The 15644-nt window shown below is 42.0% G+C and overlaps 1 protein-coding gene across 1 annotated transcript in view; it reads right to left on the bottom strand.

Annotated features, from left to right (window-relative positions):
* The window catches only part of LOC138971861 (uncharacterized), a 77725-nt gene extending 62958 nt beyond the window's left edge, over positions 1-14767 (bottom strand). The window contains exon 1 of the mRNA XM_070344693.1: positions 14595-14767. Coding sequence (XP_070200794.1) covers positions 14595-14628 — 34 coding nt within the window. The 5' untranslated portion in view covers positions 14629-14767. The remainder of the gene's footprint in view (positions 1-14594) is intronic.
* Positions 14768-15644: the final 877 nt, after the last annotated feature.

Genomic DNA, 15644 nt, shown 5'->3' with positions numbered 1-15644 from the left:
GCGTTCTGGACAGGTTGGTTGGTTTTTGGGGTTTAATGTCCCTTCAGGCGTTCTGGACAATGCAGTGACCTTCTAAAAATAGTAACGTGCAGTGACCTTCTAAAAATAGTAACGGGAATATGGATTGACGCCACACGAAGGAAGGGAGATAAACGCAAAACACTGGAGAAGATAAGGAAGAGTTACTGGGAATGGATCTGGGAAGATGAACAGAAAAACCAAAATCGGTTCAGCGCTGCGCGCTGAGAGCACGTGTTGAAAATTCTCATCGACCAGGTTGTGTCCGGGGTCTACCTGAATATGCCTACCAAATTTGAAGCAGATCCATTGAGAACTTTGGCGGTGCATCGCGAACACACAGACACACACACAGACACACAGACAGACACACAGACAGACACACAGACAGACACAAGTCGTATATATATATAGATTCTCTCTATATATATATCATATGCACTTGTCGCCAGCTGGATGGGAGTCTGTGGATGCTGTCGCAGTAGACGGGCGCCGTGGCGGGGTGGTAAGACGTCGGCCTCTTAATCGGAAGGTCGAGGGTTCGAATCCCGGCCGCGGCCGCCTGGTAGGTTAATCTTTAAAGACATTTGTAGCTTGCATAAAAGAAGTCACTCCACAAAATCCCAAACCAGAAAGACCACCTCCTCTTCAACATTTGTGTTCTCTCTTTGCCTCTCTGCCCGCCTTCCTTCCACCCCACCATCACCCCGAGAGAGAGCGAGCGAGAGAGAGAGAGAGAGAGGGAGACAGAGAGAGAGAGAGCGCGCGAGAGAGGGAGCGCGCGAGCGAGCGAGAGAGAGAGAGAGAGAGAGAGAGAGAGAGAGAGAGAGAGAGAGAGAGAGAGAGAGAGAGAGAGAGAGAGAGGCAGTGAACTCGAACTCGAAAACTTTTTTTTACTGATGATAGCATTAGGCCCATATGGTCTTTTCTTACAGCTAGTCCCTACTATAATACACATAAAACGAAGAACAAGTATGAAGAATAACAAAACATAAATCAAAATAAAACACAATCATGTACGGAAAAGTATAAAAATGGTGCTTGTTAATGGAAGCATACTATACACTCTCTTTCACGCATCCGCACAAACACTCGCACACAATATACACCGACTTAGTTGTTAGGTGTTTTCAGAGCTGTCTTTTAAAAGAAGATACTGACTGACATGACTTGATATTTACAGGTAGTGAATTCCAAAGGAATCCAACAGAAAAAGGAAAAAGTTTTTAAGGAATTTTCACTTGCTAAGTCCCATAAAGTGGATGCATAATCAATAACAGAGGGAGAGAGAGAGAGAGAAAGAGAGAGAGAGAGAGAGAGAGAGAGAGAGAGAGAGAGAGAGAGAGAAAGAGAAAGAGAAAGAGAAAGAGAAAGAGAGAGATAGGGAGGGAGAGAGACAGACGGACAGATTTGACGATATTTCAATATGTTCATCGGTGATCTTTGTGTGTTGGCATTTAATTCAAGGCTTGGCAAAATATATGTGCCTGTCTCAGACCTTAAATATCTCGTCGCACGTACAGTCACTTGCTGCACTCATCAGCATAGCCTGTCTCTGTGTCGTGACACAAAAAGTAAAATAAATGGCATAACTGCCCGGCTCTTTATTTAGTGCGAAAAATTAAAAATAACTCTTTTTGGGTGGCAGCGTACAATTCATTAATAATAAGCAGTATGTGCGTCATAATCAGTATGTGCGTCATAATCGAACTACGGAAATAACTCTGTCGGGTGCGTGTGGGTTGTGAAAGCGAGAGTACTCTTGCTTTTATTGAGTCAAACCTTCAACACGTGCTCCTTGTCCACGTGTTTCAGACATACCCCTCACTAGAGACTGGCCTGTAATGTCACGTGGGTCAGACACACCCCTCACTAGAGACTGGCCTGTAATGTCACGTGGGTCAGACATACCCCTCACTAGAGACTGGCCTGTAATGTCACGTGGGTCATTTTGCCTGCATAAAAGCAACAACAACAATAATCCCTCTTTCACAACCTAGCCAAACCCAACAGAGGTATTTCCAAAAAGCATCTACTATCAGCGATACTAACGCGGATCCGGGCGATCTTTGAAATGTTTACTATTGACGTAAGTCTGCCACCATACCGGGAGCTTTCACCGCTGAAAACACTGACGCAAACATAACTTTTTTACGCTGCATAGTATCACGCACGGACATCCCCCCCCCCCCCCCCCCCCCCCCCCCCCCCCCCCCCCCCCCCCCCCCCCCCGCCAAAGACAACGGAGGTGGCACAGTAAGCTGTCAGTCTAGCTGTCGGTGTGTGACAGGTGACACTGACATATCTAGCCTCTCCCTGGACTCTGTCTCACTTGGGTCAGACTCAGTGTAGGCCCTAAAGCTTCCTTGTTTAAACCAGAACAGAAGCACTTTGTTTATTGTTTATTCTCTGTGAGCACATTTCAGACAAGGAGTTGAACTTGTATGATAACAATTAACACTTTTTTTTTTTTATAAACTTTTTATAAACTTAGCTTGTTGTACTTAATTGTATGCGATATTGTTATTAAAGGCACAGTAAGCCTCCCGTAAACCATCACCGATACGGTCAGGCTTTTACACACAGTACAAACACCCTTTCATTTAAACACTCACCGATTGAGAACATCCTAGGTGCCCTCCGTAAAGAGCGAACAATTTTCAAAGAATTTATTTGTGCGTGGTTTATCTTACCCCTGAGCCATCGTGAACCCGTGTGATCCAGTTTCCCTTTTTCACAATGTAGTCGTCAGTTAGTAATTTGAATGCGACTCGATGTGAGCTTATCTACAATAGCACGTTTTTATGCACGAAACAAACAGCTGTGGTTCACAAGAACTCTAGCGATGGCTTTAGACTGTTGAGAGGAACGGCGATATGCATAAACCGTCGTCTGCTACGACCCTTGCGTGACCCTGCTTCCGGGCTTTTCTTTTTTCAAACTTTCACCACTTCGAATTGTACTGATCTTGTCTTGATGAAAAAATAATTCTTTTATGATTAAAGAATGTTTGTGTAACAAGCTGTCAATTTATTATTTAGATTATAAAAGTTAGGTCTAGTGCAAAAACGCACCACGGTCAAAAAACATTCTGATAGTCATCGATCCACGGCTATCGCCAGTTTACATCGATAGAATGAGACCCGAAGGGAAGTAACTCATTTTTGACCTGAGTTCAGGATGGGTCCAAAAAGTGTTCGAGACAATCTGCAAAATTAATTCTTTAAAAATTGCTGGCTCTTTACGTAGGGTACCTAGGATGTTCCCGTTTGGTGAGCGTTCAAATGGAAGGGTGTTTGTACTGTGTGTAAAAGCCTGACAGTATCTGTGATGGTTTACGGGAGGCTTACTGTCCGGGCGTGATTTCCGGTATTGGCGAGTATTCATAACAGCCGTCCAGCACCAAAACGACTGAAAATGGGGGAGTCCACTGTATTCCAAATGGAAACCCCAATGTTGTACCTCCCGGGGCTTTCTTTCTTTCTTTATTTGGTGTTTAACGTCGTTTTCAACCACGAAGGTTATATCGCGACGAGGGAAAGGGGGAAGATGGGATAGGGGAAAGGGGGGAGAGATGGGATAGAGCCACTTGTTAAGTGTTTCTTGTTCACAAAAGCACTAATCAAAAAATTGCTCCAGGGGCTTGCAACGTAGTACAATATATGACCTTACTGGGAGAATGCAAGTTTCCAGTACAAAGGACTAAACATTTCTTACATACTGTTTGACTAAAATCTTTACAAACATTGACTATATTCTATACGGCAAGAACCACTTAACAAGGGTAAAAGGAGAAACAGAATCCGTTAGTCGCCTCATACGACATGCGGGGTGCAGAGAAATAAGGATGTGGAAAAGAAGACTTTTGGTAAGTGAAATAAAGGTGATGGATCCAGTCAGGTAGAAATAAGACAACAAGAAAAGAATTGGAAAACTGCAGGGAATAGTAGGGAGAGTTTTCTTGGAAGGAAATATAGGTGAAAGGACTGGTAAGGCAGAAATAAGACAAAAGAAGAGAAGAAACAGAACCGTTAGTCGCCTCTTACGACATGCTGGGTAGCATCGGGTAAATTCTTTCTAGTCCCAACCAATATGGGACTCCCCCTAACCCGCGGGGGGTCCTCCCGGGGCTACCTGAAACAGTTAACTGGCGGGAAGACTCCTTTTAACAGTCGGAAACGACTTTGATTCCGTGAAAGACCGAGGGAACAATTCACGCCAGAACAATCGCCTCGTCATTGATCGCCAAGGCCAAATAAGCTGGAAGTTCTCCCTCCAGGCACAAATCGAAGAACTGTTAAATGAAGAAAATCGAGCGAGCGACGCTTCTTCGACGAACTAACATCTTCCACTTGAACTGTTCAGACAAACAAACACAGAAAGGGCTAGGGTATTGAAACATTAAAGGCGCATCCTTCGCCAAGAACGCTGTCTCAAATTAAGAGAAAATGTTTGATATTATATGATACCTTCTTCAACGAATTAACACCTTGCACTTGAACTGTTGAGAAAAACAAACAACGAAAAGGCTGGGGCTATTGAAACATTAAGAGGGCATCCTTCGCTAAGAAAAATGTCCCCAGCTAAGAGAAAATGTATGATATATAATATATCATGCCTTTTGGCTTGGATCGCATAGTGAGAACTCTTCAAGTGCTTGGAAGATCTTTGTTTGCAGAGCAACTCATCCTGTTCAGATTCAGGAAAGGACACAACAGGATTCAGGACACAAGTTGGATCCTGAACAAGATTGATCCTGTACATATTGAGAACAAGACACATGTCAGCAAGATGCTAGCCACGTTTGCAAAACTGAGGTTTGATTCTAAAGAAGAGATACTGAGAAATAGTAAAGAGTACTTGGCAGAGAGAGAGAGAGAGACAGAGACAGAGACAGAGACAGAGACAGAGACAGAGAGTGAGAGAGAGAGGTACACAGCGGAATCAACTAACGACACAATCCAACCCAGGGGGCGAAGATTGGGATCGTGGATTGCAAAAAAGAACCCGGCAAAGTGGCAAGAGCTATCGACGGACAGAAGACGTACGTGGCAATAGAAGTAGGGAAGGAGAAGACCAAACAGAAAACATCTCAGGAAAAAGACTCACCGATAAAAGCCGATCAGGCTGTTATTCTCAACCTACAACAATAGCCCAGCAGCGTGGGAAAGTGACTGGAAGCGGGCGCAAACTGTCAATACGGCTGACAGATCAATGCGCGCCATCATCTATTTGCAGCAAAGGAAGATCGAGGAGCAGAGGGAAAGGATTGTGGTACCAGGACCCCCTACTTGTACCCCGTATCCCTCTTTGGCTAGCCCGGCACGCTCCACCCTTACAACTGATCAATTCCATCGGTTTTCTGGGCCGAGGTGCACGTGAAAGTTACTAACCGGGTTGACATAGTTCTCTCCCGTGTGGATGGCACCCACTTTCGGTTCGTGTGATTCAGCCCAGGGCTGAGGTGCACAGAAAATTACCAACCGGTGGGGATCCAGCCGCGGTGTTGGATCAGTTGAAATTGAGATGTGTTGTGATTTCAACGAATCAGACCCCGCGGTTTGTTCTCTCCCGTGTGGATGGCACCCACTTTCGGTTCGTGTGATTCAGCCCAGGGCTGAGGTGCATGAGAAAGTTACCAACCGGTCGGGAGCAAGCCTCGGTGTCGGATTGGTTGAAGTTGAGATTGTCTGCCATTTTAACGAATCAGACGGTTGGTTCTCTGCCGTTTTGGTGGCACCCACTTTCGGCTCGTCACCTCAACCCGGGACTCCCCACCCGTGCACCCGTGTCCCTTTGTGGCTAGCCCAGCACGCCTCGCCGTTACAACTGATCAATGCCATCGAATTTCTGGCCACAGGAATGAGCGAGCAGGGAAGGAAGATGGGAGCACACACCCTTCGACTTTTTAAGCCGCCATTAGTATAATGGGGCTTACTGGATTTGCTCTGTCTGTTTGTTTGTTTGTTTGTTTGAGGCGGGCGGGCGGTCGGTCGGTCGGTGTTTGTCGGGTAAGACTTGTATCTCTCGGTCAATTAAGCTCAAATTTCGTGAAATTGTAAGGAACAGGGTTAGATGGGTGTATGCAAAAAATTACATTCCTAACGGTAGTCAAACGGAAGATATTAGCTTTTAACGCTTTTACAAACCGAGCGAACTCCGAGTTACTTCCCTTTGAGTCTCGTTCTATCACTGACAGCATGCGTTGGATTAGAACTCCGGACAAAAACAAGTGTTGACCTTAACGAGTCAAGAAGCCCACCCTTGGTAATATCGGGTGGGACATGGATTTTTGATCGAGACTTCATGTAAATGGGTGCGTCTCAGAAACTGAACCTTTTGTGTGTGCCATAATCAAATTAGCCCACAATTGAAACATACTGAATTTTAAATCATGATATTGGTATTTTTGAGAAGTAAAATGAATAAAGAAATAGTACAAACAAAACTGAGTATTTTGCATGATTATTATGAAGGTTGTTTTGTGAAAGAAATGATTGGATGCGTGAAAAATGGAGGTCTGATCTGTGACATGAACCATCAACTAGTTTTGCACCTCACTACAAGAATCGTTTAGAATGTCCAAGGACTGCTATTCTTGTTATGTGTGTTTGGTTTAAGTGTACTTGACAGTTGAAATGTTATTTTGTCCACAGAATTGTTTTTTAAACGAAATTAATCGCTTGAAAGTTTGCCATCACTGTCGTAACATAGGTTTCCACACGCGTGCAACAGCAACAAGTCCTAAATTTGAACTTTAGAATTTGCATATTCATCTTCAACACGATCTTGACATGAAAGGGCATAGAAAATCGCTAAGCTAAATGTTATTTAAGTATTATTTTCTCAAAATTGCATCTGCAAACTAAGTTGAAAGTTGCGCAATATGACATGCTTCTTCAAAATTCAGTTACGATGGTGAACGGTTTTGCAAATAATGTTCAGAGTTTTGAAGAAAGATTAGAACTATTTTGCGCGTAGTGACTTAGAGGTGCGCGCGGGTGACTACGCATGCGCAGTTACAGAGAGAAATAGTTCAGCTTCCAGCAGCGAAGAAAGATTTCGAGAATGTTTCCGAAGTCTGTGATTTTGTTACGACAGTGATCAACACCCAAGGTTCTTGAGAAAAGGTGAGTTTTTGCTGCTATGATATTCTATGAAGTGAAAAATTAGGCTAAACATTTGTTAATAATAGTTTTTCTTTCAATTTCACCTAGTCAAAACTTGACTAAATGTTTTAACATAGAGGGGGAATCGAAACGAGGGTCGTGGTGTATGTGTGTGTGTGTGTGTCTGTCTGTCTGTGCGTGTGTGTGTGTAGAGCGATTCAGACTAAACTACTTGACCGATCTTTATGAAATTTGACATGAGAGTTCCTGGGTATGATATCCCCGGACGTTTTTTTCTTTTTTTCGACAAATACTTTTGATGACGTCATATCCGGCTTTTTGTAAAAGTTGAGGCGGCACTGTCACACCCTCATTTTTCAATCAAATTGATTGAAATTTTTGTAAAGCAATCTTCGACGAAGGCCGGACTTCGGTATTGCATTTCAGCTTGGTGGCTTAAAAATTAATTGATGACTTTGGCCATTAAAAATCTGAAAATTGCAATAATTTTTTTTTTATATATAAAACGATCCACATTTACGTTCATCTTATTTTTCATCATTTCCTGATTCCAAAAACATATAAATATGTTATATTTGGATTAAAAACAAGCTCTGAAAATTAAAAATATAAAAAATTATGATCAAAATTAAATTTCCGAAATCCATTTAAAGGAACGGTAAGTGTCAATGTTTTCTTTAATTGTAAAAGTTGTATGTTCAATGGAATGGTAAGTCTGAACAAAATAATTACTTTATTTTGTTTTTAGCCAGTGAATGTGGATGCATCAAAATCTTGATAGACATTAAAACAAATTCATGTTAGTGAAACTAGTACACATATTGCATCAATCTTTAATTGAAATCGCAGGTACTTGCATGTTTCAGGTGCAAGAGATTCGACCTGATGAACTGGTGGTAACGTTCCTTCGAAGGAAACCGGAGGGGAACTACTATTGCTTTCCAGGGATCGATGATATTTCCTTAGTCCCTACATCTGATGCAACCATGATTCGTGACCCCACCTTCAATGCCAGGGGGCATTATTTCTTTTAAAATAAATTAATTAACTGCAAGTGGCAACTGTTCTATATGTAACCAATGCCTTTGGTTTATTGTCTTAACAATTGAATGAACCACTTTTGAACATTTGCATTCTTCATGTCAAACCTTATAATACATGTCTGGTTGTTCGTTTCCGAGTTACGTCGGTGATGAACTTTTCATTAATGTTTCTCTTTTTTGGGGCAAAGTTTGCTTGATTTTGTCCAGCTTTTTATATTTAGTCAAGTTTTGACTAAATATTTTAACATCGAGGGGGAATCGAAACGAGGGTCGTGGTGTATGTGCGTGTGTGTGTGTGTCTGTGTGTGTGTGTGTGTGTGTGTGTGTGTGTGTAGAGCGATTCAGACTAAACTACTGGACCGATCTTTATGAAATTTGACATGAGAGTTCCTGGGTATGAAATCCCCATACATTTTTTTTCATTTTTTTGATAAATGTCTTTGATGACGTCATATCCGGCTTTTCGTGAAAGTTGAGGCGGCACTGTCACGCCCTCATTTTTCAACCAAATTGGTTGAAATTTTGGTCAAGTAATCTTCGACGAAGCCCGGACTTCGGTATTGCATTTCAGCTTGGTGGCTTAAAAATTAATTAATGACTTTGGTCATTACAAATCTGAAAATTGTAAAAAAAAAAAAAATTTTATAAAACGATCCAAATTTACGTTTATCTTATTCTCCATCATTTGCTGATTCCAAAAACATATAAATATGTTATATTTGGATTAAAAACAAGCTCTGAAAATTAAATATATAAAAATTATTATCAAAATTAAATTGTCCAAATCAATTTAAAAACACTTTCATTTTATTCCTTGTCGGTTCCTGATTCCAAAAACATATAGATATATGTTTGGATTAAAAACACGCTCAGAAAGTTAAAACAAAGAGAGGTACAGAAAAGCGTGCTATCCTTCTTAGCGCAACTACTACCCCGCTCTTCTTGTCAATTTCACTGCCTTTGCCATGAGCGGTGGACTGACGATGCTACGAGTATACGGTCTTGCTGAAAAATGGCATTGCGTTCAGTTTCATTCTGTGAGTTCGACAGCTACTTGACTAAATATTGTATTTTCGCCTTACGCGACTTGTTTTCTTTCTGTTCCTGTTTTAGTGTTTGGCATTTTACCTAAGAAGAATCTGGTTGCAAAATCAGCTTCATTTAGTAAAGTTTGTGGGAAAAAGCATAACCGTTTCTTTGTTACAAAAGTGATGTTTCCATGTTACATCGGTGACCATTTTGCATTCTTTTGGGAACATTTTGTCTTAGAGCAACAAATCTTTGTATATATGCTATAAGACTGAATGAATGCCATGTATCAACATGTTCTGATCAGGATATCATTAATTAATTTTCATTTTTGTATTGAAATTTTGACGAATGCATGGAACTTTGAAAAAAACCCATTATTTTGTTGTTTGCATGTAGTCATTTCATATTGAACTCTATAATGGCTTGTGATTCAACAATAATAACTGAATAAAAGTCGTTTTCAGCCTTATAAATGCAGTTTTTTTGTCTTTTATTGTTTCCATGTTACACGGGTGATTTTGCACACATGGTCCAAATAATGCTCAATATATGGCAAACTAAAGGCAATGTTATATTTTTTCTTGTTTAAACTGAAAAGGTACACCCTGAGAAGTGTGTAAATAGTATTATCAAAGTTTTCTGGGAAGATTTTACTTTTGGTGATAATGTCACAAACAGAGGACGAGATTCTGAGACGCACCCAAATCTCAAACACCATAGATCCTTCATAACGACCGATTTTTGAAGAATTATTCCGTAAATAAACAAATAAATAGTGACGTCATTTGAACTACACAGTCTATATGTGGTGGGTTGTGGACGACCCACGTTTGAATTAAAGAAGGCATTTTACTTTATTTCTATTTGGATGGCGTGGGTTGTGTAGAAGGATACTTTTTTGTTGATATTTCTTTAGAAAGTATGGGCCGTTCATGAGTAATACCATTGGTACTGTGAAGGTTAAGTGACGCAAAAGGATGTACGTCATTTACTTTGGAAAGAGGCGGTAATGAGTTACTTCCCTTCGGGTCTCGTTGGGAAGTAAGGAGCATGCGAACATGCGTTGGATTATTAAGCCGCCTTGTAAAGGGTGCTTACTGGATTTGCTCTGCCTGTTTGTCCGGGTTTCAGGTGTTTGTTTGTCTACCATGTCACCACGTGTAGAGAGCTCGGTCATTTTTTGTTTAATTATTTATTAATTTATTATTATTTTTTTTAATTCTTTTTAAAATTTATTTATTTACTTTATTTTTTTTTTATATATAATTTATTCATTTAAAAAAAATCTCCCTCCCTCTGTCTGTCTCCGTGTCCCACCCCCATATTACCAAGAGCGGCTTCTTGACCCCGTTAAGGTCAACACTTGTTCTCCTTGGTTTAAACAAGGTTTTATTCTTTTTGAACATGGTACAGTAAAAAAAAAGAAATAATAGGGAAACTTCTTCTTCGTTCATGAGGTGAAACTCCAACGATCACTCATATATTTTGCGCGAGTGTGTTGCCTTTTTTACCCCGCCATTCAGGCAGCATACGCCAATTTCGGGGGAAGCATGCTGGGTATTTCTAAAAAAAAAAAAAAAAAAGAGAAACGTAGCGGGGGTTGTGTGTGGTGCGGGAAAGGAGCTGAGAAATCGGAACCATACCGCGTCGAAGGAGGGAATTTTTCTTTATTTTCATTTTTTTGGTACGGGTCTCTATGGGAAACATTGATCTCGTCATGTTGTGTGCAGGCGCGGCGCTTGCCACGATACGATAAGAGGGGAGGAAGGGTTACCCACGTCCGCCTCGTAATTGACAAAAATCGCAAGAAAAAATAGAAAAAAACGAGAAAAAAAAACCGCGAAACTCCACCTAATCCATGTCTCCGTGTTCGCTGTACTCTTTTTTAGGCCCTCTCTCTGCCACAAACAAATAGAGGACGGTATTAAAGGGAAAGAAAAAAGGAAGAGGAGGAGGAGATTGGGAGAGGGGGGGGGGGGGGGGGGGGGGCGGGGGGGGGGTGGGGGGCGGGGGGGGGGGGAGTGGGGGCGGGGGGGGGGGGGAGTGGGGGGCGGGGGATTGTTATAATAATATTTTGACAACAGCACTGACCTTAACTTCAAATAAGTACGTGAGAGAAAAAGGAAGGAAGACAAGTCGCGTAAAGCCAAATCAGTTCTCAGTTTACGGAATCGAAATGAACGCACTGTATTTTTTTTTCCATCAAAACTAGTAAATCATAGATTGGCCGAAACCCTGCGACCAAGACAGCGCTGAAACATTTTCTTGTAACACATGCCACATATCATTTGCATAAAATGCTGGGTTTTTTAAAGATATTTTTCAATTGAAACACAAAATATGTACCTGTATATACTTTGGATTCGGGAGTTGATAAAGAAATCGATGCAATCATGTTTAAATCGAATGAACAAACGTATTTATCATGTTGAAGCTTCCGAGCTGAAATGTAATATACCACAGTCAAAGAATATTTGACCAACATTTTGATCAATTTGATTGAAAAACGTGGTCGTGTCAGCGATGCATCAACTTTTAAAAATGTAGAATATGACGTCATCATTGACATTTATTGAGAAAAAAAACGGGAAAAAAATGAACGTAAAGGGATGTTATCTGAAAGAATTTGCGTGCAAAGTTTCACGGAGATCTGTTCAGTAGTATTCCGGGAATCACTCTACACATCCACAGACACACATAATACAGGATAACCCTCGTCTGGAATCCCAGTCTATCGGAAATCATTTTAGTCAAAACTTGATTAAATGTAAAACGATAACAAAGAATGTTTTGTAAAAATGGCTCAACTGGCTTGCCATAGAGAACAAAGCGACGGAGAGGAACATAAAAATGGCTCAACTGGCTTGCCATAGAGAACAAAGCGACGGAGAGGAACATAAAAATGGCTCAACTGGCTTGCCATAGAGAACAAAGCGACGGAGAGGAACATAAAAATGGCTCAACTGGCTTGCCATAGAGAACAAAGCGACGGAGAGGAACATAAAAAAGAGAAACGTCCTTTCCACTTGCCGAGAGCGGGATCGTAAAAAATGCGGGGCATCAACCTCGTAAAAAACAACACGAGGGGCGGGGAATGACGTCCCGACTCGCCCCCTCCTATCTCGCCCCCTCCCATCTCGCCCCCAATTATCAAGGCTTTTTGCTAGAGAGGCGATTCGCCCTAGCTCGGAAAAATCCGTCTCCGTTTTCACACACACACGCACACGCACACACACACAGACACGCGCACGCACACACCCAATAAAACATACATGCACACAGACAGTTTATGGCTTTGTGTACAACTTTCTTTGGTCTCGTTACCACATACACAGACATGCTCTCAGCATCGATGCTCAGTATGTAAGAAATGTTAAGTCCTTTGTACTGGAAACTTGCAGTAAGGTCATATATTGTACTACGTTGCAAGCCCCTGGAGCATTTTTTGATCAGTGCTTTTGTGAACAAGAAACAATTAACAAGTGGCTCTATATATCCCATCTCCCCCCCTTTCCCCGTCGCGATATAACCTTCGTGGTTGAAAACGACGTTAAACACCAAATAAAGTAAAGAAAGTAAAGAAAGTAAAGTAAAGCATCGATGTTCTCGTCCCACGCGCTTTATTCCTAGTCTCACCTTGTGGTCCCTCCCCCCTTTCTTCATTTGTTTTCTTTTTTTTTTCTCTCTGTAGATCCTTCTGTTTTGATTAAGTTCCCGATACCCCCCTCCTACATTTTGTTCTTCTGAATAATAATTGTGTTGTCCACCATCATGAAAACTTGTGTAACTTAGTATTATTATGGTCACGTCAAATAAGCATTTGCTTGAGTTCGTGTCCAAGCTGCATTTTTGTAAATTGTTTCATGTCATGTATTTTGAATAAAATTGTGTTTAAACCAAAACCTGAAGAGCCATGGGTTTGAAGGGACTCTCACACTGATCTACACCAAACAGAAATTAGGTTAACTCGGGTAAAACTCACGTAATCGTGTATTTTTTTTAAAACTTGTTCTGCACGAGAAACGTCACAAATAAACATGACTTCGTCGCCTGGAATACACGGGGTTGAGTTGCCACTGCTTGCGGCGGCGAGTTGACCACCCTGGCATATTTATTGAAAGCGAGCAGAGCGTGAAGTCGGCTACTCAGTATAGAAACATAGTGCTTGCTGCTGCGCCTCGCGAGAGAGAGAGAGAGAGAGAGAGAGAGAGAGAGAGAGAGAGAGAGAGAGAGAGAGAGAGAGAGAGCACATTGACTCTAAGACGAAAACAACAATCATCATCATAGCCACAAGCACGGGATTACATAACTTTAAACGCAAGAAAAAGAAGAACAAAAAGAAGAAGAACAAGTACAAGAAGAACAAGTACAAGAAGAACAAGAAGAAGAAAAAGAGCAACAACAACATTGTTAAAACCAACAATAACATGATATAACACCAAGAAGACAGAAAAACAGTCTATCCACGCCGCTCTATCTATACCCTTGAAAACTGTTCTGAAGAAGAACCGCCAGTTTAACCAGCTACTTGTTGGTTGTGTACGATTGTTTTCAACTACGCAGATGCAATGCGTCTTCCGACTGTCCTCAATAACTTATGCTCATCTTCAGGTCCTCTTTGTTCACTCTGTTCCACTTGGTTTTGTATTACATGTATGTTATGTTATACTGCTGTTTTTCCTGTACTTACATATCTTGTCAGTATGTGTCAATAGGCTCTGTGCTTTAATGACAATAAATTCTGATTCTGATTCTGTTGGAACGGGCCCGTTTTGAATGTCTGAGACGTGTGTCTTCGCCTTCGGCCTAGATCAGCCCAAGGCAATCTTCAAATGAACTAAGCTACAAGAAAAATAGACAACGTGTCATTTTTGTTTAGATGTCTTATTGACATGCCAGTCCACTCACTCAGTACGCTTGGAAAAACATTCTATGGAACTACTGCTACAAGGAATGAAGCCGCCTGCATACCAGAGAAAACCTGCTGGTGCTAAAGAAGAAATATAAAGAAAAGGAGCCATGAAACAGCGAGAAGTTCTTGGGCGTGGCAGAAGACAAATATATATCTTTGCACCAAGTACGAATGAAGCGTGACCTGTACACACACTTCCGGAATAGACGACAAGAAACAAAGTCATCAACATAAAACCTGCAATAGAAGAAAGGAAAAGAAGCCACAAAACCGTAAAGGGCCGGTCTACCAAATCCGCTAAAGTACGCTCAGAATACTACCGGTGGACCAACTTCCACGACCGCGGAAAGATTTGGAAAAGAAGTCTGCCAACAACGAAAACCGTTGGCCATGCGAGCCCCCAAAAGTACAGAACAAAAGCCAACAAAAACCACGCACAAAAACCAAAAGTCAACTCACCGGCGACGATAGCGAAAATTACGACACACTTCATGATGAGAGAACTTTACAGTGCACACTTGACCAAGAAAAACAGCAAAACTTGTTCTTCACTTCACGGGCAGACGGACGCTGAAAGTTAGCACGCTCTCTCCGCGGCAAGCAAGCAACTGAGCAGAGAAGCTAGCGCGGTTTCGCCAGCTCGTTCACAGCAGCAGCAGCAGCAGGCGTTGCGTGGGATAGGGCAAGGCTAAACCGGGGGAACGCCCCATGCAAGTTGCCCTGACGAAAAACTGACCCTGTTCGCCGACGGCAGAAGTACTCCAGACGCCAGTTTCGTAGAGGCAAAGCAATGCTACGAAGCTAACCGCTTACTTGGCGAGTAGGCGAGGATGTCGATGAAACAATACGAAAGTTAGCTGCAGTGACGTTATTGTGTACGTACTTGTAACACCGTTATAATGGATAACAGCGGTTTAGGTGTCGACACCACTCGCACGCACAGCCTTTGAAATATTGGTTGTCTACGAGAAACCATACAGGTATGCCCTGCTCGCCAAGCCTGTGAAACATTGGTTGTCTACGAGAAACCATACAGGTATGTCTGCTCGCCCAGCCTGTGAAACATTGGTTGTCTACGAGAAACCAAACAGTTATGTCTGCTCGCCCAGCCTGTGAAACATTGGTTGTCTACGAGAAACCATACAGGTATGTCTGCTCGCCCAGCCTGTGAAACATTGGTTGTCTACGAGAAACCATACAGGTATGTCTGCTCGCCCAGCCTGTGAAACATTGGTTGTCTACGAGAAACCAAACAGTTATGTCTGCTCGCCCAGCCTGTGAAACATTGGTTGTCTACGAGAAACCATACAGGTATGTCTGCTCGCCCAGCCTGTGAAACATTGGTTGTCTACGAGAAACCATACAGGTATGTCTGCTCGCCCAGCCTGTGAAACATTGGTTGTCTACGAGAAACCATACAGGTATGTCTGCTCGCCCAGCCTGTGAAACATTGGTTGTCTACGAGAAACCATACAGGTATGTCTGCTCGCCCAGCCTGTGAAACATTGG

Source organism: Littorina saxatilis, linkage group LG7 (genome assembly GCF_037325665.1).
Source record: "Littorina saxatilis isolate snail1 linkage group LG7, US_GU_Lsax_2.0, whole genome shotgun sequence".
NCBI classification, from domain to species: Eukaryota; Metazoa; Mollusca; class Gastropoda; order Littorinimorpha; family Littorinidae; genus Littorina; species Littorina saxatilis.
Note: the sequence above shows the minus strand (reverse complement) of the source record. Positions and strands in the feature narration are given on the sequence as shown.